We start from the raw sequence: 27,040 nt of genomic DNA, 5'->3' as shown, positions 1-27,040 counted from the left end.
GATTGACAATCCTATCAGGAAAGCATTATCTTTCAGTGGCAGCTTCAGAAAGGAAAAGACAGGCAAACAAAATGTCTTGATAACAACATAATTCCATATACATAAGATATAAACAAACCAATTGTTCAGAAGCCCAGCTACTCCCCAGACTAACACTTAGGAAAAAATGTCTCCTCTAGGACCTCAACAACACAGTTGTATTTTATACAACTGTCTTCTATTACATTTCCAATATAGACCAGTGGCATAATGCCAATGTGTTTTTTTTTTTTTAATTCTATGAGGGACTAGAGCAATGCAATAAACACAGAGCTCTCTTTGTGATTTTATCCAAGGATAAAATTTAGCATCTATACAGGAACAGATGGAATGAATATTCTTCAGGTGTCTTAGTCACAACTCTCAGTTGCAGGGAACAGAAATCCATTCAACCAGTGTAGCCATCTTATTGAGAAATGTAAACTAAATACAAAACGAATAAGAAACGATATTTTGCTTCTACCATTGTCTTCAACCATGCTGTATCAAAACTCTTTCTCTGCCCTTGACCACATCTCAGGCAGACCCTATAGCTTTTTGGTCTCTTTCAGGTTTAAAAGGTCCAAGCTAATTTAATCTAATTTAAAACTCTCTCACATTTACTTTTAAAAAGCAGCTTTATTAAGATATAAATTACATACAATTCACCCACTTAAAGTGCACAATTCAGTGGTTTAATTTTTTTTTCAGTGGCTTTTAGCATATTCACAGAGTTGTACAACCATCACTACAATCAATTTTAGAACATTTTTAGCACCCACAAAAGAAACTCACACCCAGACTTCCCTGGTGGCGCAGTGGTTGAGAGTCTGCCTGCCGATGCAGGGGACGTGGGTTCGTGCCCCGGTCCGGGAAGATCCCACATGCCACAGGCTAGGCCCGTGAGCCATGGCCGCTGAGCCTGCGCGTCCGGAGCCTGTGCTCCACAACAGGAGAGGCCACAACAGTGAGAGGCCCGCGTACCGCAAAAAAAAAAAAAAAAAAAGAAAAAAAGTTCTCTTTTTGTATTTGTTTGTTTTTTATGTATTATTTGTATGAAGTGTTATAAACCTATTACACTATATAGTACTATATAGCCGATCGTGTTAGTTGGGTACCTAGGCTAACTTTGTTGGACTTAAGAACAATCTGGACCTACAACTTGTATATGTAGGGGACTTACTGTAATCTTTTTTATGTTGCTGGACTCAGTTTACAGAAAAAAGTGAAAAGTGGATCTCAATGGGGCAAACTGAAGATATCTAGCATAGTTCCCAAAGTGAGTAATCCTGATTCTCAATCCAGTGCTTTTTATCCACTAGCAAAGTAAATCAACAGTATGAGTACACAATTGATGGTTGTAATGAGAAATATATAAAAATATGAAGACATGGTTCCCTAGTCTCAAAATACTTATAATATTGATGAGAAGACATATATACATGAAATAATGAGTAAATATTTTAAAACAGGACTATGTGTAGAAAAATAAAATCAAGGTAAGGGGTTACCTTATGCTTCTTTTATATTCATATAGTGGAGGGCACAAACTATCGGCTTCAGTACTCAACACCTAGCTTCCTGGGAGGACTTTTAAACTATCAAAGACTGATACTAGGAAACTAACCTAGAAGAAAAGAACTTTAATGGGTACATACTATGTACTTGGTGTTTTAATATATCCTTAAACCAGAAGCCATAGTTTAGTTATTATTCCTGATTTAAAAATAAAGGAATTAAAGTTCAAAAAATTAAGTTAACTTAGGGCTTCCCTGGTGGCGCAGTGGTTGAGAATCCGCCTGCCGATGCAGGGGACACGGGTTTGTGCCCTGGTCCGGGAGAATCCCACATGCCGCGGAGCGGCTGGACCTGTGAGCCATGGCCGCTGAGCCTGCGCGTCCGGAGCCTGCGCTCCGCAACGGGAGAGGCCACAACAGTGAGAGGCCCGCATACCGAAAAAAAAAAAAAATTAAGTTAAACTGGAAGTGAGGATATGATTCCAGGTGTGTCTGATTTGCCCAGGAGTACTGCTCTCTGTACTACATCCAGATACCAGAAGCATCCCTTAAGCATAAGACTTAGAGGTTAGTAGCCTAGCATTCAAGTCTTATAAACAACATTGTTATTAAATTTTGAGCAATTCATAGCACCTCTCAGATCCCTAGCTAATCTGTCTAAATAAAATAGAGATAATAACATAGCCTGCTCTTATCTCTGGAGGATCATACAGTGAAGTTCAAGCATGGGGGAGGGTTAGGCCAAAATACTAAACATGATGTGTGTGCATGTGTACATGATACTTACATGTCTCTTTCTATATTCCAAAGCCAATATTAAAACTATTAACAGAAACCACTGAGGTTATTATTAGTTTTTAAATAGTTTGCCTCTCATTTCTCATAAATTCCGTGGCAAATATTCTATGTTGAAATCGTACCTGAAAAAGTGAGGAAAGAAGTTAAGATTTAAAAGTGAGGGAAGGGGGACTTGCCTGGTGGTCCAGTGGTAAGGAATCCACCTTACAACGCAGGGGACGCAGGATCGATCCCTGGTCGGGGAACTAAGATCACATATGCTGCGGGGCAACAAAGCCCACATGCCACAACTACTGAGCTCACGTGCCTCAATTAGAGAGCCTGCATGCCACAAACTACGGAGCCCACACGCTCTGGAATCCGCGTGCCACAACTAGAGAAGAGAAAACCCGCATGCCACAACTAGGGAGATGCCTGTGCACCACAATGAAGAGCCTGCACACCACACCAAAAGATCCCACATGCCTCAACAAGATCCCACATGCCACAGCTAAGACCTGACGTACCCAAAATAAATAAATAATAAATAAATCTTTTAAAAATAAATAAATAAATAAATAAAAGTGAGGGAAGAGGCACATTAAAAAAAAGGGAAGGCTTTTGGTATACACATTCATTGGTACCCAAGTTTGTGCATACTATTTATAGAGGCTCCACTAACTAGCCTCATGACCAAGGGCAAGCTCTTCATATTATGATTCAGTTACTCTCCTAATACAGAAGCATCAGTTCTACTACCAGAGTAGTGTTTGTGTAAAATGAGATAATAAATATGGAAGTGACAGAAAAAACTAGAAATGAACCTCACCATTTGGGACCTGCCCATAGGAAAAGCAATTTTCATCACTAGAATCCAGTCTCCATATCTGTGGCCTCAGCTGAAAGAAACAGCTATTCTGATAACCTTCCTAACCTCCCCCAATTCTCTACAGATCTTTGTACATTGTCAGATGAACCTCATAGTTAAGCCATTTCTCTATCTGGGAGCAGAGGTAGAAGTAACCTGATGAACAACAGAGATCACTTCTGCCTTTCTAAGTCTGGGAACTTTTACATCCCACTTCCCAAGTCTAGGAATTTTTATGCTATACCATTTACTCTATATCCTTAGCATCCTGCCCAGGATCCAAAAAGTACATAATAAAAAGAGAGAATAGGGCTTCCCTGGTGGCGCAGTGGTTGAGAGTCTGCCTGCCGATGCAGGGGACATGGGTTCGTGCCCTGGTCTGGGAAGATCCCACATGCCGCGGAGCGGCTGGGCCTGTGAGCCATGGCCGCTGAGCCTGCGTGTCTGGAGCCTGCGCACGTACCGAAAAAAAAAAAAAAAAAAAGAGAAAATAAAAATTTCAAAATATCCTCTCTTTAATACTTGGCTACAGATGAGTAAGAGACTCTACCATAATAGAATGGCAATTTTTATTTTACAAATGAAAAGGCAAAATACTGCTACTGAGTTGACCATGAAGTCACATTTGAGTTGAATTTTCATACTTTGCAGTTGAATTTTCCCACCTTGCAGTTGAATTTTCCCAGTTCATCAGTTAATTCCACTGAAAACAGACTAAGTCTCCGTTTGTGGAAGAAGCGTAGGCCAGATTTAACCATGATGATGGAGATGGTCGACAAGATTAAGCAAAGGAAATGACTGTAATCTGTTTCAAGTTCTTTTTCTTCTTGGAAACATTCTCCATGGTAATATAAGACTTAAAACAAAGACTGTGACTGTCCTGGCCAGAGAAGGTTAAAGCTGTGTCATAGAGAATTGTAGACTATTCTTCTACCTTTGTCCAGTGATATCCATATCTCTCAGAGAGGTCTGGCTAAACCAGAATATTCTTTGCAATAGCATTCAAAGTCCTTACTTGGGTCACATCTGTTACCTTTAGAGAATATTCTGATCTAGAAAGAGAAGCTCCCATAGCAACAGAGGAATTTCTGCAATAGAAGTAATAAAGGAACAGGTAATTACATAAGTTGTTAAATGAGCCCTCCTACTGGCACTTCATTTTATAGGCAATTTCATGGCTCAAGAACAAAGTTAGGTCAAGGACCCTGAACTACTATATTTCATAATTTTTATTAATAACTTGAAACATCTAGTATCTAAATCTATCAGATAGTATACTTGATTTTATATCTGGAGTTATAAATTCTAAGGCTCTTGCTTCTTTCACATTTCATTTTTTGCAACTTAGAAATAATCAACAATTAACTATTAAATTATAGGAGTCCTCTCAAGTAAAATAAAAAAACATATAATAGTTTAAATTCCTTAACAGTGATATAATTTCCAAATAACTGAAAATAGGGAATTCCCTGTCAGTCCAGTGGTTAGGACTCCATACTTTCACTGCCAAGGGTGCAGGTTCAATCCCTGGTTGGGGGAACTAAGACCCCACAAGCTGTGCAGCGTGGCCAAAAACAATAAAATTTAAAGAAATTAAAAAATAAAAATAAAATAACTGAAAATAGAGAGCAAAGGTGAGGAAAGACTTTAGAATTAACAGTAGGAAAGATAAAAATGACTACAGCTCTTCCATCCTTATACCATAGTTATTAACTTTGCTAAAGGAAATCACAGGTGAATGGCCACATATACATATCTAATTCACTTGAAGCTTAGCTGCTGAATTATAATTTATTATTAACTGGTCTAAATTCAGCAATGCCTTAAGGCTTTGAAGGTTAGCCTGTGTTCAGAAGAGCCTGCTTATTTAAGGCAGGGAAAGAACCACTCTGCAGTTAAAAAACTTCAAAAATGACTGTAATACTTACATACTAATCACAACATTCCATTCATTAATCATGCCACCAACTAAGGTTTTCCTGTTTGGGGAAGTAAAGATTAATCGCATTCATTTTTGCAGGAGTCAAAGAATATATTTTTACCGAAACTTCATTCCTGAATCTCTAGCCAACCGAGCGGAACAGTGGAATTCTGTAGCACCTGAACCCTCAAGGATCCTTTGTAGATTTCTGTCTGTTATGCCACCCCCTGTTGGAAAGAATAAGTAATATATTAAATAGAATAGATTTTCATATAAGATTTAATGAATAATATGACTGCCAACTCTACCTGGAACCTCCATACTGAAATTTCTCATTGATTTGAGAATTATTCTCTCTTTACTCAGCTAGAATGAATTTAGAAAAAAATGATGATGAAAAGGCAAGACTACAGACTCTGAAGAACAAAAGATAAGGTCAAAGAACCTTTATGACAGAATTTTACAGGCCCACTGGTTTATATAACAATGCTGTACGTTACTGATTTTAAATCTATAAAGATTACTCTAGGGCAAGGAAAATCACTGAGTGCTCTAGCCCTGCTTCCCCTCAGTTAAAGCAAAATCAAATTGAAATTAAAGGTAAGATAGACTTGAGGAAGAAGTCACAAAAGCAAAGCCTCAGAAATGTATCTCAAAGAGAAAACCTCCAAGGTTCTTTCTCTGGCCCAGGATTTGATGAACACACAGATTTCACTGGAAATGGGAATAATGCAAGGTGTTATACAGCTTATTTATTATAATATCAACTTTTTGTTTCATTTTACAGAAGAATTTGATTCTATTCTATTAAAGCTGCACAATCAAGTATTTTATGACTCATTTGTTTTAATGAACAATCTCTTAAATGTCTGTATATAAATAATAATATTCTGAACTGATACCAGATTATAAATATAAAATCAGCTTATTCATCTTTGTATCATTCTCTCCTAATATATAGGACGTAGTCAATACATATTTTTAAATGACTGTTAAAATATGTACTTTTTATCTCAAGCTATTCAAGCTACTAAAATAACTTGACTTACACACTCTTTCAGACTCATTAACTCTTTTTCTTGGTGGTACAGTAATATCACTGAGCCGTAAGAAGCAGAAAGAACACAGACTGAGAAGTCAGATTTAGATTGGAATCCTGGCTTTACCACTGTGGCCCTTCACAGCTATGTGATCTTAGATAAATTACTTAAATCCACTGAGCCTCAATTTTTTTCACCAAAGAGGGATAGTATTGCCTACTTCACAAACTTGTAAGGATTAAAAGACAAATATATTATTTCCTTCTAATAAATAACAAACTATCTATCTGGCCACTGAAACACATGTTGCTCAGTTATCAGAACATAAGTAATACATTTTCCAAACATAGACTAACAGGTGGGACTTGAAAGAACAGCTAGTTCAATATCCTCTCTTTAAAAAGATAAGGAAACTGGAGCCTAAATTATATTGTAAGCTTCATTATGAAAGTCCCTAGAGGGGAGCTACTATGTTCTAGTTATCTTTATATTTCCCAATGATGGACACTCATTAGGCATTCAGGTTGACTTACCCAGGAATCTTTACTTGCTGGTAATTACTTACATGAAATCGTTATAATGTGTTTACAGATCTATTTGGTGAGCTCCTCAAGTAGAAGGATTACTTCATATACATTTCTGTGTTTTTACACCTACCACAGAAGCTGGCATATAATTAGCATTTTCTTGGTAAGGTTTGTTAAATAATCACAAATATTTTTGGATATAACATCTTTTCACCTAAGACTGTAAGCCTCTTGAGGAAGTAGTTTCTTGTGTAACTCTGTATCCCAAGTAGTGCCTTGCACATAGCACATAACTTAATAATTACATATAAAGCAAAGGCAATCTTACGTTAACAACTGTCTAAGTCTGGGTATTAGGTGTCAAGTATAAATATATTTAGTCTTAAATAGAAATGCATCAGACTCAATCAAGTTTCTTTAACATTCCCTGATTAATCTACTAAGGGTCTCAACAAATAATATATGCTTTCTGTCTGCTCATGTTTCAGGAACTTGCTACAAGTCAAAGCTTTCCTAAATTTCTGACACTATCCATCTGTTTGGCCTCTTTTTAAAAGTTGGCCTATGTCTCACTATCACCATTTTGACCTCTGGTCAGTCTTGGAATCATTGGTATTAAGACAACCAGACATTGTATGCCTTCTGATGTGATGAAATATGAAGTATTCAGAATTATCCATCAAGTATTCCTACCAAAAATATTTAACCAGAATCTAAAAAAGCAATTTATAGGAAAATACAGAGGCTAGTCTAGGAAATACATGCTAAACAATATCAAAAGGAAACAATCTGATAAATCCAGAAATTAGGACATTTTACGGGGTAAGTAGTTCAAACTTTTTAAATGACATTTTTTTTAAAGCAGAAGAAGAAAAGGAAAACTTCTATATTAAAAGATATTAAGAAAGATAAAAACCAAGTGCAATACTTGTTCCTTGATTGGATCCTGGTTTGAACATATCAGCTATATAAAACATTCTGGAGGGGCTTCCCTGGTGGCGCAGTGGTTGCGCGTCCGCCTGCCGATGCAGGGGAACTGGGTTCGTGCCCCGGTCTGGGAGGATCCCACGTGCCGTGGAGCGGCTGGGCCCGTGAGCCGTGGCCGCTGGGCCTGCGCGTCCAGAGCCTGTGCTCCGCAACGGGAGAGGCCACAACAGTGAGAGGCCCGCGTACCGCAAAAAAAAAAAAAAAAACAAAAAACATTCTGGGTACAATTAGAGAAAGGAGAGTACTGGCTGAGTATTAAATGGTATTAGGGATTTAGTGTTTACTTTGATAGATGTGATAATGGTATTGCGGTTAGAGTAAAATGCCCTTATTTTTTTAGAGACGTATAAAGAGAAAATGTCATAATGCCTTGAATTTAATTTTAAAATACCTCAGGATAAAAAAAAGATGAAACAAATGTGACAAAATGTTAAATCTAGAAATTGAGTACATGAGTATTCATAATGCTGTTTTCTTTTTTATACGTTTGAGAAATTTAATAAGAAAAAATTAAGATTGTCTTTATATTCATCTCATTCTGGATCTAGGTCATCTTATCTAATTCTTTAAAAACTGTTGACTTCTAATGAGCCATTATGTACTTCATTGATCTTAGAGTTATCATTAGGAGTATGGGATCCAACTGTTCTGACTACAAGGAAGAATTTCGTGATCAAAGATTTTCAGAAACTTGGGTATTACATTATCCAGGGATATTACCTATGTTTGCTTATACCTTGTCAACAACTAGGACATTTGGCCCTAATGCAGCGTAGCAGCATCAAACTTGGTGTGCCTCACCAGAAATGAACATCTACATTCACAAAATTGTATACTATGGGAAAGCAAACATGGAGAAACCCCAATCCTTATTTGCTCTTCTCTGAGCGAAACCCTACTAGAGTGTTCCTCATATAAAGTTTTAAATTGCTGCACAGATCCCCCAATCTTAAACGTTTTAATCAAATTATATATTCTTTCAGAACACCATGTACTAATACTACCGCCCATACTGTCCTGACACTTTTGCTCTTCCTCACTATAATGTTACACTAGTAAACGGATAGATAAATACCTGGCATTACCACAATCCTGCCTTTTGCCTGAAAAAAGAAAAAAAAAAACAATTTTAATATCCTTCACTTACATGGGATAATAAGGCAGCAAAACAGAAACATAACTATATTTAATTTATTAAGTTACTACTAGTATCTAATTTTCAATAGATCTTTCTATTTCTTTGGGATCTTGGGTAAGTAAAATGTTCAGCATAATAACTCTTTCTACCCAGAAAGGTTATTTTATTGTATTGCTTTAAAGACATGTACTGTTACAAACACAAAGAATAGGAGAATAAAATATAAATACTAAATAATCATACCACCTTAGGAAAACCCATTACTGGGGGCTTCCCTGGTGGCACAGTGGTTAAGAATACGCCAGCCAATGCAGGGGACACGGGTTTGAGCCCTGGTCTGGGAGGATCCCACATGCCGTGGAGCAACTAAGGCCATGCACAACTACTGAGCCTGTGCTCTAGAGCCCACGAGCCACAACTACCGAGCCCATGTGCCACAACTACTGAAGCCTGCGCGCCTAGAGCCCGTGCTCCTCAACAAGAGAAGCCACCGCAATGAGAAGCCCCCGCACTGCAATGAGGAGTAGCTCCCGCTCACTGCAACTAGAGAAAGTGTGCACGCAGCAACGAAGACCAACACAGCCAAAAATAATAAATAAACTTTTTTAAAAAGAAAAAAAAGAAAAGCCACTACTGAAAAATAACACTAATTCTGAGTTCTTGGCACGCGATGGAATGGAAGTAGTTGAATTTAAGTAAGATTTCAGCAGAAAAGAAAGAGTATAGCATAATCGTAAATTACTAGAAAAAAAATCTGTTCAAATCATGTATCCTCAACTAAATTCCCTAGCTTATTATACCAATTAAACAAAACCATAGGTCCATTTTATCAGATATTAAGTAATAAAACTGGACTATATGAATTGATTTAATTTCTGATAATAGGCATTGAAATTTCCTTCCTTTTACTCTAATTTTCATCCCATTTCCTAAATAAATTTTGGTGATATACCCAGTATCACTGAAAGTCAAAAGGAAATCACCTTTTTACAAATGCATACTCAGTGGAAACTCTAGTGGCAGGTAGGTAATAATGACAGAATAAAAATAACATATAATGTTATAACAAGCTCACTAACTTGCAGAATAATATACTGATCAAATTGCTCTATCATAAAAGCGTTTATCAAATGTCACTTTACTCCTCCATCCATCCAACAAATATTTATTAAGTGCCTACTGTGTACCAGACACTGTTGTAGGTATGGAGAATACTGTGACTGAAGGGGTCCAAAATATGCCACTGTGGCATAAAAATTATTTTGAGCTAAAGTCTGAAATTCCTTATCTGCCTAAAAGCAGAGCCTCCCAAAAGAACTGAAAAAGAACTCAACTGTCATAAATCCCCTCACTGGAAGCAGCTCATCAGCACCACACCCAGACAGACAATATCATAAAACTATCCTATCTCCCATCTATTCTTCTAAGGATAAGGATACAATAATCTTTCCAAAAAGTCATTTGTTTTCCCATAAGGGCCCTTTCTCCTTCCACTTCTAAGTCCCTAAGTGCTCTCTTCCCCCTCCCCTTCACCTATTAGAAGATGGTATATAAGCCCCAAATTCTAAGCACCTCTTTGAGTCACATTTCTTTGTGAACTCCCATACATACCTACACACGTGATTACAACCTTGTTTTCTTGCAAATCTATCTTTTGTCAGTTTAATTTGCAGGACCTCCAATACTGAACCTAGGAGGGTTCACTTTTTTTTTAAAAAGAGGGTAAAGAAAAAGTTTTTCCTCCCCGACATCATGAGCAAGAGAAAGTTCCTATTCTCATGGGGCTTTCATGTTCAACGAAAACAGACAACAGATAGGTATATTTATAAGATATAAATATTTACACATACAATGAAAAATATAAAGCAAGGAAATGAAATAGAGAGTAAAGGGGAGAGGGGGCTATTTCATAAATTTAATAATTGTTAGAGAAATAAGTGAAACAAGGCTGTTTAGTATCCTCAAACAGACTACAGCAAAATACCGACAAAACTAAATATTTACTATCTAGAACGCTGAAATGAGTTTAGGAGCAAAAAGAGTCATATTTACTGTAACTGTTTCTTCCAACTGAAAGCTTTCTAAAACATGGACAAATGTTTAAAGAGATGAATACTATCACTTTTTTTTTGGCCTTCCATAAAAGATTATTTAGAACTATATGCTTACCTGAGGCTATCAAAGTGATTTACCAATACAGAGCAGTTACTAAGTGTCAGACCTTGTGCTGAAGTAATCCACAACTATTCTATGAGGTAGGCACTATTATTATGCTAACTTTGTAGGTAAGGAAACTGAAGTTTAGGATGGTTAGGTAAACTGCCCAAGGTCACTGTTAATAAGTGGCAAAACCAGGATTTAAACATAGACCTTTCTAATCCCAAATCCTATGCTTTAACCAGTATATTATACTACTAAGTAACTGCTTCAAGAAGTAAAGTTAGCATGATCTCACTTCTATGTGGGATCTAAAAAAGTAAAATACAGAGAAGCAGAGAATAGAATGGTGGTTACCAGGGGTGAGGAGGTGAAGGAAATGGGGAGATGCTGGTAAAAGGATACAAAGTTGCTATGTAGGATGAGTATGTCTATAGATCAAATGTATAGCATGATGACTACAGTCAATAAAACTGTACTGAATACTAAAAATTTGCTAAGAGAGTAGATTTCAGGTATTTTCACCACACACATACGCCACACAAGTTAACTATATGAACAGATGAATATGATCTTGACTGTAACAATTTCATTCTGTATATCAAAACATCATGTTGTACACCTGTTATATATACATATAATTTTTACTTAAAAAAAGTAAAGTTAGGGGCTTCCCTGGTGGCGCAGTGGTTGCGCGTCCGCCTGCCGATGCAGGGGAGCCGGGGTCGCACCCCGGTCTGGGAGGATCCTGCATGCCGCGGAGCGGCTGGGCAAGTTAGTGTATAAACATTTAACCCAGCTCTTCCTGCCAACCAGTGATTAAACTACAAATCTCTCTCTCTCTCTCTCTCTCTCTCTCTCACACACACACACACACACACATACACACACAAATATTTTGAAATGCAATATATGACTACAACAATTATTCTCTACTCCATACTGAGTAACCATTTTAAAATGGAAACCTGACTCATCAATCCTTCTATTTTAAAACCCTTCAGGCTTCCCCAGTGCACCAAGGATAAAATACAAATTCTTAAATAGTTTTCAAGGCTCTGGACAGTATTCTTCTCTTCACATTCAACATTACAGTCATTCTTCAATATCTTAATAAATTATGGTCACTTTTGTTTCTAGGTCTTTGCATATACTGTTTTGTCTACATGGAGCATTCCCCCGACTCTCCCTCTCCCTATTCCCTGTTACACTGATGGCTCCTAATCATCCTTCAAATGAGTAAGACATTGCAGTGTGGATTTCTTTTCTTCTGGGAAGCTAACTACTGTTAATCCCAGTCCCTCAAAACTGGGGTTAATTCCTCTCCAATGTGCTCCCACAGCACTTTTTTTTTTATATAGTACTCTATTTAAAGTGTCTGCTATACACTAGTTTGTAAGGGCAGTGATTACAGACACACACACGCACGTGCGCGCAGGCACCCCTTGGTCACCACCATAGTGTAAATGCCCTGTACCTTAATATATACTTAATAAATATTTATAAAACCAGTAAGTTCCAGTCTAGAAAAATTTATCTGATCCTCAGGTGAAATTTCTGAAAATTATTTTCATGGTTATAGAAAAGTAAACATAATCAGATGTCTACACAAAAACACTAAATAATATTATTAATAATAGCAGTAATAATAATTAGACACTAAAATGTATTAAAATCTAATACATATCAAGCCCTCTGCTAAGGCTCTTACCAAGAGCCTTTCTTATCTCTTATATTATCTCATCTCTACCAATCCTACCTGATCTCTACCAATCCTCAGAGCAACCCTATATAGGAGATATTAAACTTATCTCAATTTCACATGAGGAAACAGAGGCTTAAACGCTAGTACTCTACTCAACATTATACAGCAAGTGTCAAACCTGTCTCAAATCCAGAACATTCTCACCTGAAAGTCCATACTCACTAACTTAGAATGCCTCTGGACTGGTGTCAGAAAAACACAGACATACAATTACAAAGCCATCTTCTGACTGTTCTACAAATGATGCGAACTCACAAGAGGAAATCATATAAGAGAAAAATGTATTTCCTCCTATCTTGGTAGTTGGGGAGAAATGAGAGAAGGATACAGTTTTAGTTTTTTTTTGGCCGTGCCATCTGGCATGCAGGATCTTAGTTCCCCCACCAGGGATCGAACCCGTGCCCCCTGCAGTGGAAGCGTGGAGTCTTAATCACTGGACCACAAGGGAAGTCCCAGTTTTAGTTTTAGAATTCACCTCGAAATGATAATTTTCTCAAATTTTATGTGGGAACCCCTGAGTATACATACATAGGTTGACAGTAAGAAGATATGGCTTAAACTATGCAACGCTGATGGCAGAAGAAAGGTAAAATTTGCTGTGGTTATCCAAATTAGATCAGTTATTTAGGCATTGTCTATAATTTGATCTTAAGAGCCTTGGCTACTAAAAATGCTCATGTGAAAGAAATAAAAATTATAAAATATGTTATTTTCTGCTTGCTATGGAGTAACCACAAAGTCAGTAATATGTAGTTTCACAACCTCGTTGAACAGCAGAATATCAGAAGTAACCACAACAATCTTAGGAAGAAAGGAAGGAAACTGTGTGTACCTGATCTATGAGTCGCTTTATTAGGGGTAGTCCTTCTAGTGCTGAACTGTCACATCCACTGGTTAACACTCTTTCAAATCCCAAAGTTAAGAGGGTCTCTAGAGCTGCCATTGGATCATGAACCATGTCAAAGGCTGAAATAAATAAAACTGACTTGAATTTTGAACAGATATCTCTAATACAGTGCTTTCCAAAATGTAGTATACACACAGTGGTATGCTGGACCTAGCTTGTCCTGGCTTGCAAGAGTCAGTTGTTAAATATTCAGGAATTTTGCAAGCATGACTGTCAATCCATTGGCAGCTGAAATTAGTCAAGGTGGAAGTACAAAACCACAGAAATTAACAAATGCTACAAATCAGGGCTCTTTTTTCCTGAGAACCAGTTTACCAGCATACCACAGTCAGCATGCCACCAATGGTACGCTGGATCATTTTAGATGGTACGCATTTGAACAGATGCATTTACTTAAATGCAGACTGGAAGTGAAAAGTTTCCATTTTTCATTAGTTATAAAGTTTCTCTTTAAAATAAATTTATTTAAGATTTTAAGAAAATTATTAAATAAATTTGCACAAGTAGCCCCTGGATATGGTAAAATTGTAAACGTAACAGGCAAGTGACTCAAATTTGGGAAAGTCTGCTCTAAGGGTTCAAACAAACTGGACAAACAGAATGAAAACATTATACTCACCAGTTCTAGAAAAAGCCTTGGTTCACATTCTCATTATTGACTAATATTTTATTCTAATCCATTTATCCCATGTACTCAAGACTCATAGTATAAGGATAGTTGTTTACAACAGACTATTGAGGTTTCAGTTCCATCCTACTTTCTAAGAGACTTCTCTCCTCACTGAGGAAACTGGCACTAGGAACCCCAAAGAAAACTACTTCTGCTTTGGTTCTCAGCACTGCTACATGATACGCAAGTGCTAATCTATGGTGAGTTAGGTGGTAGACCTCTTCCTTTCACCGTTTAGTGTATGTAGGCAGCTAAATGTAAAACAGAGGATTTTCCTTTTTTGGTGGAAGTACCTTCTCAGTGATTACTCTGTCATAATATTAAATACATAAGTGAAAAAAATGTGGAATCCAGGACAATATAAAAACATGGAAATATTTTTGCTAAATTTATTGAAGGAAAAGACAAAAACTCTGAAATGATTTTCTTAGTTTAAGAACAGAAAAATATATTCTATATGGTGGGTTTATTTTGAATTATTTAGCATATCAAATTTTAAACTATATATTTTTCAGATAAATGTTTACTAATTTAAATTACCTCATATTTTAAAACTTTTCTTTTTTTTTTTGGCTAGCTTCAAAGTTCTGACTTTTAAGCGATCTAACATCTTTCAGTTATTGCTAGTTTATGAGAAGCATTGCTAAACAGCAAGTCAAGAAAGTTTTCTGGTGTTACTCATTTCATAAAGAAACAAGGATTACAAATGCTTTATATCTAATTTCTATAAATGGATGCAAATCCTAGTGTCCACTCTCATCCTAATCTTTGGATGTTTACTCAAAAGGACAAAAAAAATTCAATAATTTCTCATGCATATCATCAAATAAAAAAAAATTGAAGACTTCTTTCTTTTCATGTGCAATGGCAGTGCCTCTGAAGGCAAAATTCACACTTGTTCCTCCATTTCACCAATGCTAGGCAAAAATGTATGGAAATTGTAACTGCCTGATTTAGAGATAAAAAGTATTTTCATATAAAATTATCAGGTACTTTTTAGAAATCATTCTGATGCAGACAAGCTATCAATAATGTACAATAATTTTGTGCACTATAGTCAACATCTGTTCATTGATTATCCAGCACCTATTTCTTCTCTCCTCTTCCTAATAGTACCCAATTCTTCATCAGATACCCACCCCCTCTCTGCCCATGAATCTTATATTCATCTGGGAAAGCTGACCTCACTCCTAGCTCCAGAATGATCTTATCTGGCTTAAGGCAAGCAGAACATTTCCTTTCATTGGCCATAGTGATTTATCCTTTTTGAGACTGCACATGACCTGAGGCAAACTAATGAAAATGAATCTCAGGATTCTTGCTTGGAAAGCTGTGACAAGCACACGCACTTGTAGGCAATGCTTACTCTCTCCCTCTATTATATGCCACCACCACCACCTTCTGCTTTTAACAACTTTTTATAACTAAGGCTTCATATTTTCTAGAAATTGTGCATCTCTAAATTTACAACTGTTAGTCCCATGATCAGTATTAAGAAACCAATTGGTAACACTGTAACGACACTATATAATTGTGTTCCAGAAAAAAGGTTGTGGCATTTGGTGAAATGAGAAAACTGACACCGTTCAAGAGAACTTCTAAAATGGAAATGACTCACCTCGGTGGAAAGTGACTGGCAGAGGACGGCAAATAGCTATATAAAGAAAATCACATGACAACATGAATGAAGAGATCATCACTGATTACTATTTACAGAATTCTCCATGTTAGAATGAACTTTTTAATACTTTCTTAAGTGAAGACACTGAACTAAAAGAATAAAAAAATGGCAACCTTCCAAATCCAAAAGTCCTATATTTCCATTAATCTCTGATTTTCATTAAAAAAAAAAAAAGTCATTGACTCCTTAGAGGCACCAAATAAAAACTATATGATCTGGCAATTATAAGGGTAGCATTACATCTATTACTTACCCTTCTGAAAATCTTCAAGAAATACTCTGGCCTAGTAATATAGGTAGTTTGCTTCTGTCCTCTCTACATCTCCCCATCCTCACCAACTGTAATAGCTTTTCAACTATCTGTGTGCTGTGATTAAAGGAATCAAGGTAAATTTCCCTTAAACCCTACAGGAACAATAGCAGAACCCAATCTATAGTAACTGAGAGAGTCAGGAGGGCTATGTCACACATAGTCTCTACCCAAAACACCTAAATAGCTAGTGTTTAAAATAGGTTAGTATAAGTGCCTGCAGGTGTGAATGAAAAGTTAGTTTTGTGATTGCGTTTTTCTATATTGGGAGTATTCAATGCAATCATTGTTAGAGGCTTTTTGGTCTCAGATACAAATTCTTACCCACAAGGGACATGCACAGTTCTTTGTCAATGTGTCCATCTTCAGTCAGTGCCCCAAATACCAAACCATCAGCACCATAAAGCTTGGCAAGACGAATGTCAGCCTTCATCACCTCAACTTCACGGTCTGAATATAAAAAATCACCTCCACGTGGCCGAATCATCACAAAAACTGGTATCTGGACATATTGCTTCACTACTTGAAGGACACCTGTAAGAACAGAGCAGACTAATTAAAATTCAAATGTGAGCTAAAAACTCAAGGAAGTCAATAAAATATTACTGTACTGGTCTTTTACATTTGCTCTGGTGTATCACTTCTACAAGAAATGGAAGAGTGGATGGAATAAACCATAGAAAGATGGATCTAAAGGAAAAAGGAGACACTGAGAAGAAAAATATACATATAGTAGAAGTTACATAATAAGAAAATCAAGGGTAAATAAAAAAGCAATTCAGAAAATAGAAGGAAGTTACCGCATTTTAAAAGCACTTGTCAGTTGACTCAACTAAATTCTTTTACTGGAATGTGACCTTTGAAAGTGTAATAACTACCAGGCTCTATGTTCTGCCAGTGTATTCCCTAAGATCCGGTTTCCCCTTCATAATGATTACAGCTCTATTTAAAACCTACTACAGAGATGGTTACATAGTTCTAAAGTTTATGATTCCTTAATGGACAAAGATATTTAGCAAAACCTTTTTTTTTAATAAGAGATATGCAAAAGGGAGCGAAGTTGTACTTATTTGTGACTTTATGAGGAGAGCTATGAATAAAAGTACCCAAATTTGACACAATTCGTGGCTAGTTCAGAAACACTCAATGGTATAAGATCTGCGGCAAGCACTATTAGTGTTTACCCAATAGGAATTTACGTCTTTTTCCTTGTTACAAGAACCCCAATTCTGCATGGGATAGCAATGTGCCCATCACCAAGTAATGAATCATACATGACTGCTGTTGCAAAAAACAGACTGCACTCAAATAACAGGTATGTTCTAGGTATTTCACAGAGTGGCCAGGGAACGCCCTCCTTTATTTTAGAGAGAAGAGTCCAAAAGGCCATTGCATATATAAACCTTTTATACTAAATAACGCTATCATCCATCTCAGAGTAAAATATAGGAGTCAAAATTTCATATAGGGACTTGGGCTTTTGACTGAGACAGAGTAACAGGAACTGGATTTACCCTTCCACCCATAAAACCAAAAAACACACAAAACATATGAAACAATGGTTTGCAACAAAGGATAATGTTGTCTGAGAGATGGGAAACAAATGAGGTGAGCTCTCTGAATGACCCAGATTACTACCTTGAGAGTTTTCCAGGCCACAGCATAGGGAGGGGGAACCCAGGCGGAGGCCAGAGAATTCTCTGAGTTGAGGAGACAAAGCTGAGAGTCCAGGAAGACCAAGTGGTTAGAGTTCACAGAAGAGAATAGCAGGGAGGAGAGAAAGAGAACCCTGCAGATCTGCACAGAACCACACACCCCCTTCCCGCTAATATTCAGCTGAGTACCGATCGGCGTATGCACGCAAGGAAACTACACAAAGCCAGAGAAAGACCCACTGAAAAGAATTAGAAGAAATAGTGCCTGTCATTCACACCAGGCCAGGTATAATGCCTGTTCCCACCACATAGGAAAATTTCAAGATTCATGGGGCACTGGGTAGAGTACACAGAAGGTCGTGCCTCAGTAGTGGGGACTAAGACTATTCCAGACCCACTTAACAAATTTTAAAAACCCAATCCAAAATGAACAAACTGTTTCCAATACCTAACTGCTCAAGAATATTTATAGGAATACAAAAATATCCAGTACCCAGCAAAGTAAAATTCATAATGTCTTGCATACAATGAAAAATTATCAGGCAGGAAAACAGATGCATCATTAGGTGAAAATCAATCAAACAAAACCGACCTAGAACTGATACAGATGTTAGAATTAGCAGCCAAGTCATTAAAATAGCTATGGTAACTTTATTCTATATGTTCAAAAAAGCTAAAAAGTGACATGAGAGATATAACAACAGTCTCTAATATCTAGGGATGAAAACTACAGTGTGTGAGATGAAAAATACACTAGGTGGGATTAACAGCAATTAGACATTGCAGAGAAAAGAACAGTAAACTTGAAAACAAAGGAATAGGATCTATAGTAAATGAAACAGAGAAAAAGGTTTTTTTAAGACAAGTTTATCAGTGAGCTGTGGAACAACTTTAAGCAGACTTAAGTAAGTTAGCTGAAGTCTTTGAAGCAGGGAGTGGAGGACATTAAATGCTGAAAAATTGCCAAATGTGATGAAAAGTATAAATGCACATGTCCAAGAAGCATGAAAAAAACTACACTCAGGTACATCATAATCAAATTGTTCAAAACCTAGAATAAAGAACAAAATCTTAAAAGTAACCAAGAGAAAGACAAATTACACAGAAAAGAACAAAGGTTTGGATGACAGCAGATTTCCTGTCAGAAACAATACAAGCAAGAAGACAGTGGAGAAGCATCTTTAAAGTCCTGGCAGAATAAAACTGTCAACCTAGAATTCTACACCCAGCAAAAATATCTTTCAAAAAATGGGGAAAGAATTCATCACCGGCACATTATACTACAAAAAATGTTAGAAGAATTACTTCAGGCAGAAGGAAAATGAAACCAGATGGAAATACAGATCTATACAAAGGAAGAGCATCAGAAATGGTTAATTACATATGGGTAAATATGATGTCTTCTTATTATTTCAGTCTCTTTAAAAGATAACTGGCTCTTTAAACAAAAATAATAACAATGCAGTGTGGAGTTTTTAACATATGTAAAAGAAAAATGTATGACAACAGCACGAAGACTAAGAGGGGTGAAATGAAGACAAAAGTCAGTATACCAAGGATGCCAGAATGGAAAGATTAAAAAAACCTCGGTCCTTGACATTACTGCAGAGCATATGAACCAATATTAACAGTAACTTAATCTCAACTTTATGATATATAAGGGAAAAAAACATCTATTTGATCACATCTGTGATAGACAAGTTTATTTGCAACCATAAACATTTCTAACTGATACAATATCCATGGCATAGTTAACATGTTAGTAACTTCAGTAAAAGATCCCAATGAAACAGATTATCAATTGTCTCCAGGCCCTATAAACTCCTATGAGAAAATCCGAAAAATGGACACTTACCCATGCTGGGTGTGGTTCCTCCTTCCACTAAGCCAGAACATAATTCAATGCGATCAGCACCTGTAATAAGAAAAGCATTGCTAAGCACAATATATTTTTTAATTAAAAAATTAAGAAAAATTTTGAAAAGCATTGCTCAAAAGTTATTGTCCAAAATAAACTCTTGCTAAACAGCAAACTTAACATTTTTTTCTAAATATAGAACAGAGTCTTAGAAACTGAGAGAAAGCAAATTATAAAACTAGAGTAAAACTCTATTTTTAAACCCAACTATATTCTGCAACCCACATTATGTTACTGATAGTCAAATTTAAGAGTTAATTCAAGTTAAGCTAGGTCTCTTAAAATTTTGTATTATAGGGTTGCTTCTCTATGTACAAGGAAGTGATTTAGAATAAAGAAGTTTCTGGATTGACCACAGTGGAACACTGACTCTTCATTGATTAAAAAAATAGCAATCTCGGGACTTCCCTTGTGGCGCAGTGGTTGGGAATCCTCCTGCCAGTGCAGGGGACACGGGTTTGAGCCCTGGTCCAGGAAGATCCCACATGCCATGGAGCAACTAAGCCTATGCACCACAACTACTGAGCCTGCGCTCTAGAGCCCACGAGCCACAACTACCAAGCCCACATGCCACAACACTGAAGCCCACGTGCCTAGAGCCCATGCTCCGCAACAAGAGAAGCCACCGCAATGAGAAGCCTGCACACTGCAACGAAGAGTAGCCCCTGCTCACTGCAACTAGGGAAAAGCCCGTGTGCAGCCATGAAGACCCAATGCAGCCAAAAATAAATAAATAAATAAATAAATTTTTAAAAATTAAAAAAAAATAAATTAAATAAAAATAAAAGATGAAAATCACAGTTTCTTTAACAAACTATAAGGAAAGAAAAGAAAGAATTAAAGAAAGAAAAAAGGGAAACATAGATTGAAACAGACCTATCAAAAATATGTTTATAACTTGATTCAAAGAACTGTAAAACAAAACTGTGTGAGCCAATTGGGGAAAGCTGAAAACTAACTGGGTATTTTTTATGATATTAATAAATATTATTTTTAAAAGATGTTACTGATATTTTGGTTATTATTATTTTTTAAAGTTATTATTATTATTATTTAAACCTTTTAGAGATACTGAAATATTTGTGGATGAAATGGTATAATGTCTGGGATTCGCTTCAAAATAATTTGGGGATGGGAGAGGGAAGGTAGGAATATAGATCAGAGGTCAGCAAATGATGGTCTGCAGGCCAAAGGCTCACAAGCTTCTTTTTGTTATGGCATTCAAGTTTAACATGTTTTCGTGTATTTTTAAAAATTTATTTATTGGGCTTCCCTGGTGGCGCAGTGGTTGAGAGTCCGCCTGCTAATGCAGGGCACGTGGGTTCGTGCCCCGGTCCGGGAAGATCCCACATGCCGCAAAGCGGCTGGGCCCGTGAGCCATGGCCACTGAGCCTGCGCGTCCGGAGCCTGTGCTCTGCAGCGGGAGAGGCCACAACAGTGAGAGGCCCGCGTACCGCAAAATAAATAAATAAATAAATAAATAAATAAAATTTTAAATTTATTTATTTATTTATGGTCGTGTTGGGTCTTCGTTGCTGCACACGGGCTTTCTCTAGTTGTGTTGAGCGGGGGCTACACTTCATTGCGGTGCACGGGCTTCTCATTGTGGTGGCTTCTCTTGCTGTGGAGCACAGGCTCTAGGTGCGCGGGCTTCAGTAGTTGTGGCATGTGGGCTTAGTAGTCATGGCTTGAGGGCTCTAGAGCGCAGGCTCAGTAGTTGTGGCACATGGGCTCAGTTGCTCGGTGGCATGTGTCATCTTCCCGGACCAGGGCTCGAGCCCGTGTCCCCTCCATTGGCAGGTGGATTCTTAACCACTGTGCCACCAGGGGAAGTCCTGTTTTCGTGTATTTTTAAAAAACATACATTTCATACAACTGATCCATATCATACAATTCACCCTTTTACAGTGTACAATTCAATGGTTTTTAGTATGCTCACAGAATTTTGCAACCATTGTCACCAATTTTAGAATGTTTTCATCACCCCAAAAAGAAACCTCACACCCTTCAGCAGCCACTTTCCCTTCTCCCCATGTTCCTCAGTCCTCAGCAACCACCAATCTACTTTCAGTCTATAAAAAAATTGCCTATTCTGGATATTTCATATAAGTCAAATCATACAATATGTGGTATTTTTTGACTGCTTTCTTCCACTTAGAATAATATTTCAAGATTCATCTATGTTGTAGCTTGATCAGCACTTCATCCTTTTTTTATTGCCAAATTGAGAACGGTTTTTACATTTTCAAAGGATTTTTTAAAAAAACAAAGAAGAATATATGACAGAGACCAAATGTGGCCAGCAAAGTCAGAAATATATTCTGTCTTGCTCTTAACAAAAAAGTTTGCTCACCCCCAATATAAATGAAAGATTGGCCATGTACTGAAAATGATTAAAGCTGATGGGTACATGGTGACTCATTATACTATTCTCTCTACTTTCGTATATGTTTGAAATTTTCCATAATAAAGTTTAAAAAATTTTCTGATTCTGAGATGATGGGAATTCCTGTGCTTCCTGTTAAGGCAAGTTCAGGGTGCAAAAGAAACCATGAGGTAAAATATATGATGTTCAAAAAAAAAAAAGATAATAACAGTCCTCACAATGGGGCCTTCCCTGGTGGCGCAGTGGTTGAGAGTCCGCCTGCCGATGCAGGGGACACGGGTTCGTGCCCCAGTCCGGGAAGATTCCACATGCCGCGGAGCGGCTGGGCCCGTAAGCCATGGCCGCTAAGCCTGCGCGTCCGGAGCCTGTGCTCAGCAACGGAAGAGGCCACAACAGTGACAGGCCCGCGTACCGCAAAAAAAAAAAAAAAAATCCTCACAATGAAAAAAGCATCAAATCTCTAAAATCAGTGGCCTGAAAAAAACTAAATCTTTGCTAAGTTCAATTTTTAAAAAGTTGGTTAGGGCTCCCCTGGTGGCGCAGTGGTTAAAGATCTGCCTGCAAATGCAGGGGACACAGGTTAGATCCCTGGTCTGGGAAGATCCCACATGCCGCGGAGCAACTAAGTCCATGCACCACAACTGCTGAAGCCTGCACACCTAGAGACCGTGCTCCACAACAAAAGAAGCGACTGCAATGAGAAGCCCGCCGACCACAACGAAGAGTAGCCCCTGCTCTCCGCAACTAGAGAAAGCTCGCATGCAGCAATGAAGACCCAACGCAGCCAAAAATAAAAATTTAAAAAAAAATTAAAAAAAAAAAGTTGGTTAGTAAGCACTATTATGGACACCTGACTCAAAATGTAACCTACTGGGGAAGTAAGACTAGAAGATCAGTAGGTTTTCTAGTTGGTTGGTTGTTTTCAAAAGGATTACTGAGATCCTTAGAGATCACAAAGGTTCCTAAGGTCAGTTCACAGGATTCATTTTCAGACTTTTAAAAGGACTGCCAATTGCCATCATTTTCTAATTTCTCTTACCTCCTCTTTCTGCATTTACAGCTGACTCCACTGAATCAACACACACTTCCATAAGAAACCCATTTGCTGCTCCTAAAATATACAGAGAACAATGAAATTTCATGATGATACTATCCATCCAGACCAAGCAACCACAGATATTTTACATTTTGCTGCCAAAATCCAAATGTCTAATACTAAAGTATGTAAGTACGTTAGGGCTCATGAATGCAATAAAACACCATATTGTTAAATTGATGTCTCTGGACTGCAAAATAAAAACACAGACATATGTATAAGAAATACTGAGAAATGCCCATCGACAGACTAGTGGATAAAGATGTGGTACATATATACAAGGGAATACTATTCAGCCATAAAAAGGAATGAAATTGGGTCATTTGTAGAGATGTGGATAGACCTAGAGACTGTCATACAGAGTGAAGTAAGTCAGAAAGAGAAAAACAAATATCATATATTAATGCATATTTGTGGAACCTAGAAAAATGGTATAGGTGAACTGGTTTGCAAGGCAGAAATAGAGACACAGATGTAGAGAACAATATGTATAAAACAGATTAACTAATAAAAACCTGCTGATAAAAAAATAAATAAAAAAAAAAGAAATTATACTGAGAAAAATATACACTGAATGCCAAGTTAATCTTCCTAAAACACAGACCTCATCATCACATTCCAGGTCAAGACTCTTTCGATGCTTCTCACCACCTGCAGAACGTTTAAACTTCTTCATAAGGTATGTATGTTTAAGAGCAGGGATGGATCTCAAATCCTGACCAGACAACTGATTTGTGTGATTCTAGACAAGTTACTTAGCCTAAGTTTTCTATAAAACAGAGTAGGTTTTAGTACCTACCTCAGAGTAGTGAGAATAAAATGAGATAATTCATTTAAAGTGTATAGTACCCACTAAGTGTACAAAAAGTACTAGTTGTCATTAATTAACTATACATTATTTCCTCTATATGCCTCAAGTTCCCCCTGATCCCCATCCTTGCTCTTGGTTATGCCATCTCCTCAATCCACAGTGCTTCCAGATCTATCTTTGAATGCTAAAATCTTCCAAGGTTCATGTCAAATCACATTTCCACGATATTTCCTCTCTCCCAAAGTAGGAAACTGTATCTCCCTTTTTTGAACTCATATAACTCTTCATAAACTATATGTTCCTCTTTAAAACACTAACTCTATCTCTTTAAAACATTATTTTCTCATATTATTATTTATGTAGATAGGTGTCTGATCACTCTTACTTGACCTAAACTTCCTAAGTAAAGTCTTTATGTGAGAAATCTTTATTATTACCCACAGTAAGAACATTGTCTACCACAGTACACAATAGACACACGAAGATTTACTAAAGGCTGAATATTTATAAATTCATAAAAATTCATGTATTTACACTAAAAAGTGTGATAAAACAGAGTTTTGAATTTTTTCTGTAAGTTAAGTACATACTTCTTTAAAAAAATTAAAACTACTGAATGCATACTTAATAATGCCTAAAAGAATGTTCAGCACATACTGATAATTGTTACTACTAGGTGGTGAGATTTAAAATTACTTTTACTTTCTTCTTTTTACTTTTCTATATTGCTTGATATTTTTCTACCCAATGTTGCTTTTATAGTTTTAAAATCAATTTTCAATCTGAAAAACAAAAATCTATCATCCACTAACATCAAACTGTAACTGCCTCATTTATTTAAGAGAAGACTATCAGAAAGAGCTAAGTGACACTCTGTGCTCTCAACCAACAGCACTGCATTAAGTCCATGGGTTTCCTGATAGCCACCCACACCAGCTGTCAGATCAATCTAACTGAACAGTGCTGCAGGGGTACCATTTGCCTCACACAAGAAAACACCTTGGTGGGAATTCCCTGGCGGTCCAGTGGTTAGGACTTGGCGTTTTCACTGCCAGGGCCCGGGTTCAATACCTGCTAGGGGAACTAAGATCCCGAAATCTCGTGGTTCAACCTTGGCCAGGAGAGGGTGGGGATGCACACTTAGAGAACAAACTTACAGTTACCAGAGGAGAAGGATGGGGGGAGGGACAGACTGGAAGTTTGGGATTGACATGTACACACTGCTATATTTAAAATAGATAACCAACAAGGACCTACTGTATCGCACAGGGAACTCTGCTCAGTACTCTGTAATAACATAAATGGGAAAAGAATTTGAAAAAGAATAGATACACGAAAATGTATAGCTGAATCACTTTGCTGTACACCTGAAACTAACACAACATTGTTAATCTACTCTTCTCCAATATAAAATAAAAATTAAAAAAAAAAGAGTAAGGCAATTGTCCTAAAAAAGGAAGTTATTTGTAAGGATCAAAGAAGAGGACATTTGTTTGGAGCAGCAGTTCTCAAAGTGGGGTAGTCCAGTTAACTCTGGACTAGGGCACTCTAACACACTTTCAGAGTCCGTACAGTGAAAATTATTTTCATAGTAATACTGAGACTTTGCCTTTTTCACTCTCATTCTCTCACAAGCGGAGTGGAGTTTTGGGGAGGCTACTTGACCTATCAGATTGAATGCAGAAACAGGTATGAGAATTCCATTTAGCCAGATGTTAAAGAGATCTGCAAAAATACAAAACATTGGCACTATTCTCACTATTTTTTGTTTGCTCAGGAAACTGGTGATTTTTTTCATAAAAAATGTTGTGTTAACATGTAATGGGTTTATTATGTTTTTTTCTAGATAATAAATATTTTTAAAATTCCTGTTTGATAAAATAAAAATTAAAAAAATTCCTGTTTTAATTTCTAACGTGGACAATATCGATAGATTTAACCTATATAAATAAAAGGTCTTTGAGGGTCTGAATAATTTTAAGAGGGCCAAAGGGCCTTGAGATTAAAAAGTTTGAGAACTGCTAGTTTGGAGGAACCAAGAGTTTACGGAGGACGGACCTGCCAAATCCCCTAACACCTGCCATGCCAGCGCACCCTGGCCCGTTAGGAAGAACTCCGGGCTTGGGGCAGCTAAGCTCTGCCACTCGGGAGGGGTGTGGCTTTAGGGACAATCCTCGACCCCGCCGCAGAAGCTACAGGTTATTAAGCAGTCCCCACAGGTTTGGCACTGAGCTCAGCGCTCGACACTGAACCATCACAGCGGTGCCGTGAGGGGTACTGGTATCCTCAGTGGAGAAGGGAAAAGCGAGGCGGAGAGAAGTTGGTTAAAACTTGAATACGGTCGCACGACGAGATGTGGTGGCGCCGGGATTCGAACCCACATATCTGGCTCCAGAGCCGGGCCACTCTCGCCACCAGCCTCCGGGTTTCCACACGTTTAAAGCCGGAATGACAGAATATACCGCACGGGGCGGGGGGGCGGGGGCTTGCTGTGAGGAGCAGGGGAAAGTACTTCCAGGGAAATCGCGATTAATCCACTGGCCAGAACCCCCGCCGGGCCCGGCCCTCATCCGGGAGCGAAGTCGGCCGACCTCCCCCTCCCCGCCCCCTTCCGCACCCGCCTTCCCGGACGGTATCCGCGCTCGCTTCCGCCCAGACGAGGCTCCCTGCCTCTTCATGCTCCACGCGTTCCTCCCACGTGCGTCTTCGGTTTCCACTCAAGAGTCCGGGTTCCAGCGCGCGCAAGCAGACAGGCGCGTCCTCACGCTGCGCGCACCCCAGCGCGTCCCCGATTTTCACGCCCCAGCAGCCCCCGCGAAAGCCCAGGAGCTAGCGCAGGCGCAGTCACTGCTCGCCACCGCCTTCTGAAAAGGAGGGGCTCGTTCTGCGTG

The 27,040-nt window shown here is 37.9% G+C and overlaps 1 protein-coding gene across 3 annotated transcripts; it reads right to left on the bottom strand.

Moving 5' to 3' along the window:
• Positions 1–4,045: 4,045 nt before the first annotated feature.
• Positions 4,046–26,977, bottom strand: CUTC (cutC copper transporter). Of its 3 annotated transcripts, XM_028481810.2 has the most exons (10): positions 26,767–26,977; positions 25,407–25,436; positions 23,282–23,353; positions 19,794–19,853; positions 16,608–16,817; positions 15,911–15,946; positions 13,548–13,681; positions 8,731–8,758; positions 5,223–5,328; positions 4,046–4,268 (listed from the first exon to the last, which is right to left on the bottom strand). In XM_028481810.2, exons 3-10 carry the CDS (start codon positions 23,331–23,333, stop codon positions 4,154–4,156), a joined length of 741 nt encoding a protein of 246 aa, XP_028337611.1. In that variant the 5' UTR covers positions 23,334–23,353; positions 25,407–25,436; positions 26,767–26,977; the 3' UTR covers positions 4,046–4,153. The 3 variants fall into 3 exon arrangements, with proteins under 3 accessions (XP_028337611.1, XP_007108850.1, XP_028337610.1); XM_007108788.4 differs by lacking the exon at positions 25,407–25,436 and having other exon boundaries at positions 26,820–26,977; XM_028481809.2 differs by lacking the exon at positions 25,407–25,436 and having other exon boundaries at positions 26,767–26,976.
• Between the last annotated feature and the right edge of the window lie 63 nt (positions 26,978–27,040).

The sequence above is a fragment of the Physeter macrocephalus genome, chromosome 20 (genome assembly GCF_002837175.3).
Source record: "Physeter macrocephalus isolate SW-GA chromosome 20, ASM283717v5, whole genome shotgun sequence".
Taxonomy (NCBI): Eukaryota; Metazoa; Chordata; class Mammalia; order Artiodactyla; family Physeteridae; genus Physeter; species Physeter macrocephalus.
Note: the sequence above shows the minus strand (reverse complement) of the source record. Positions and strands in the feature narration are given on the sequence as shown.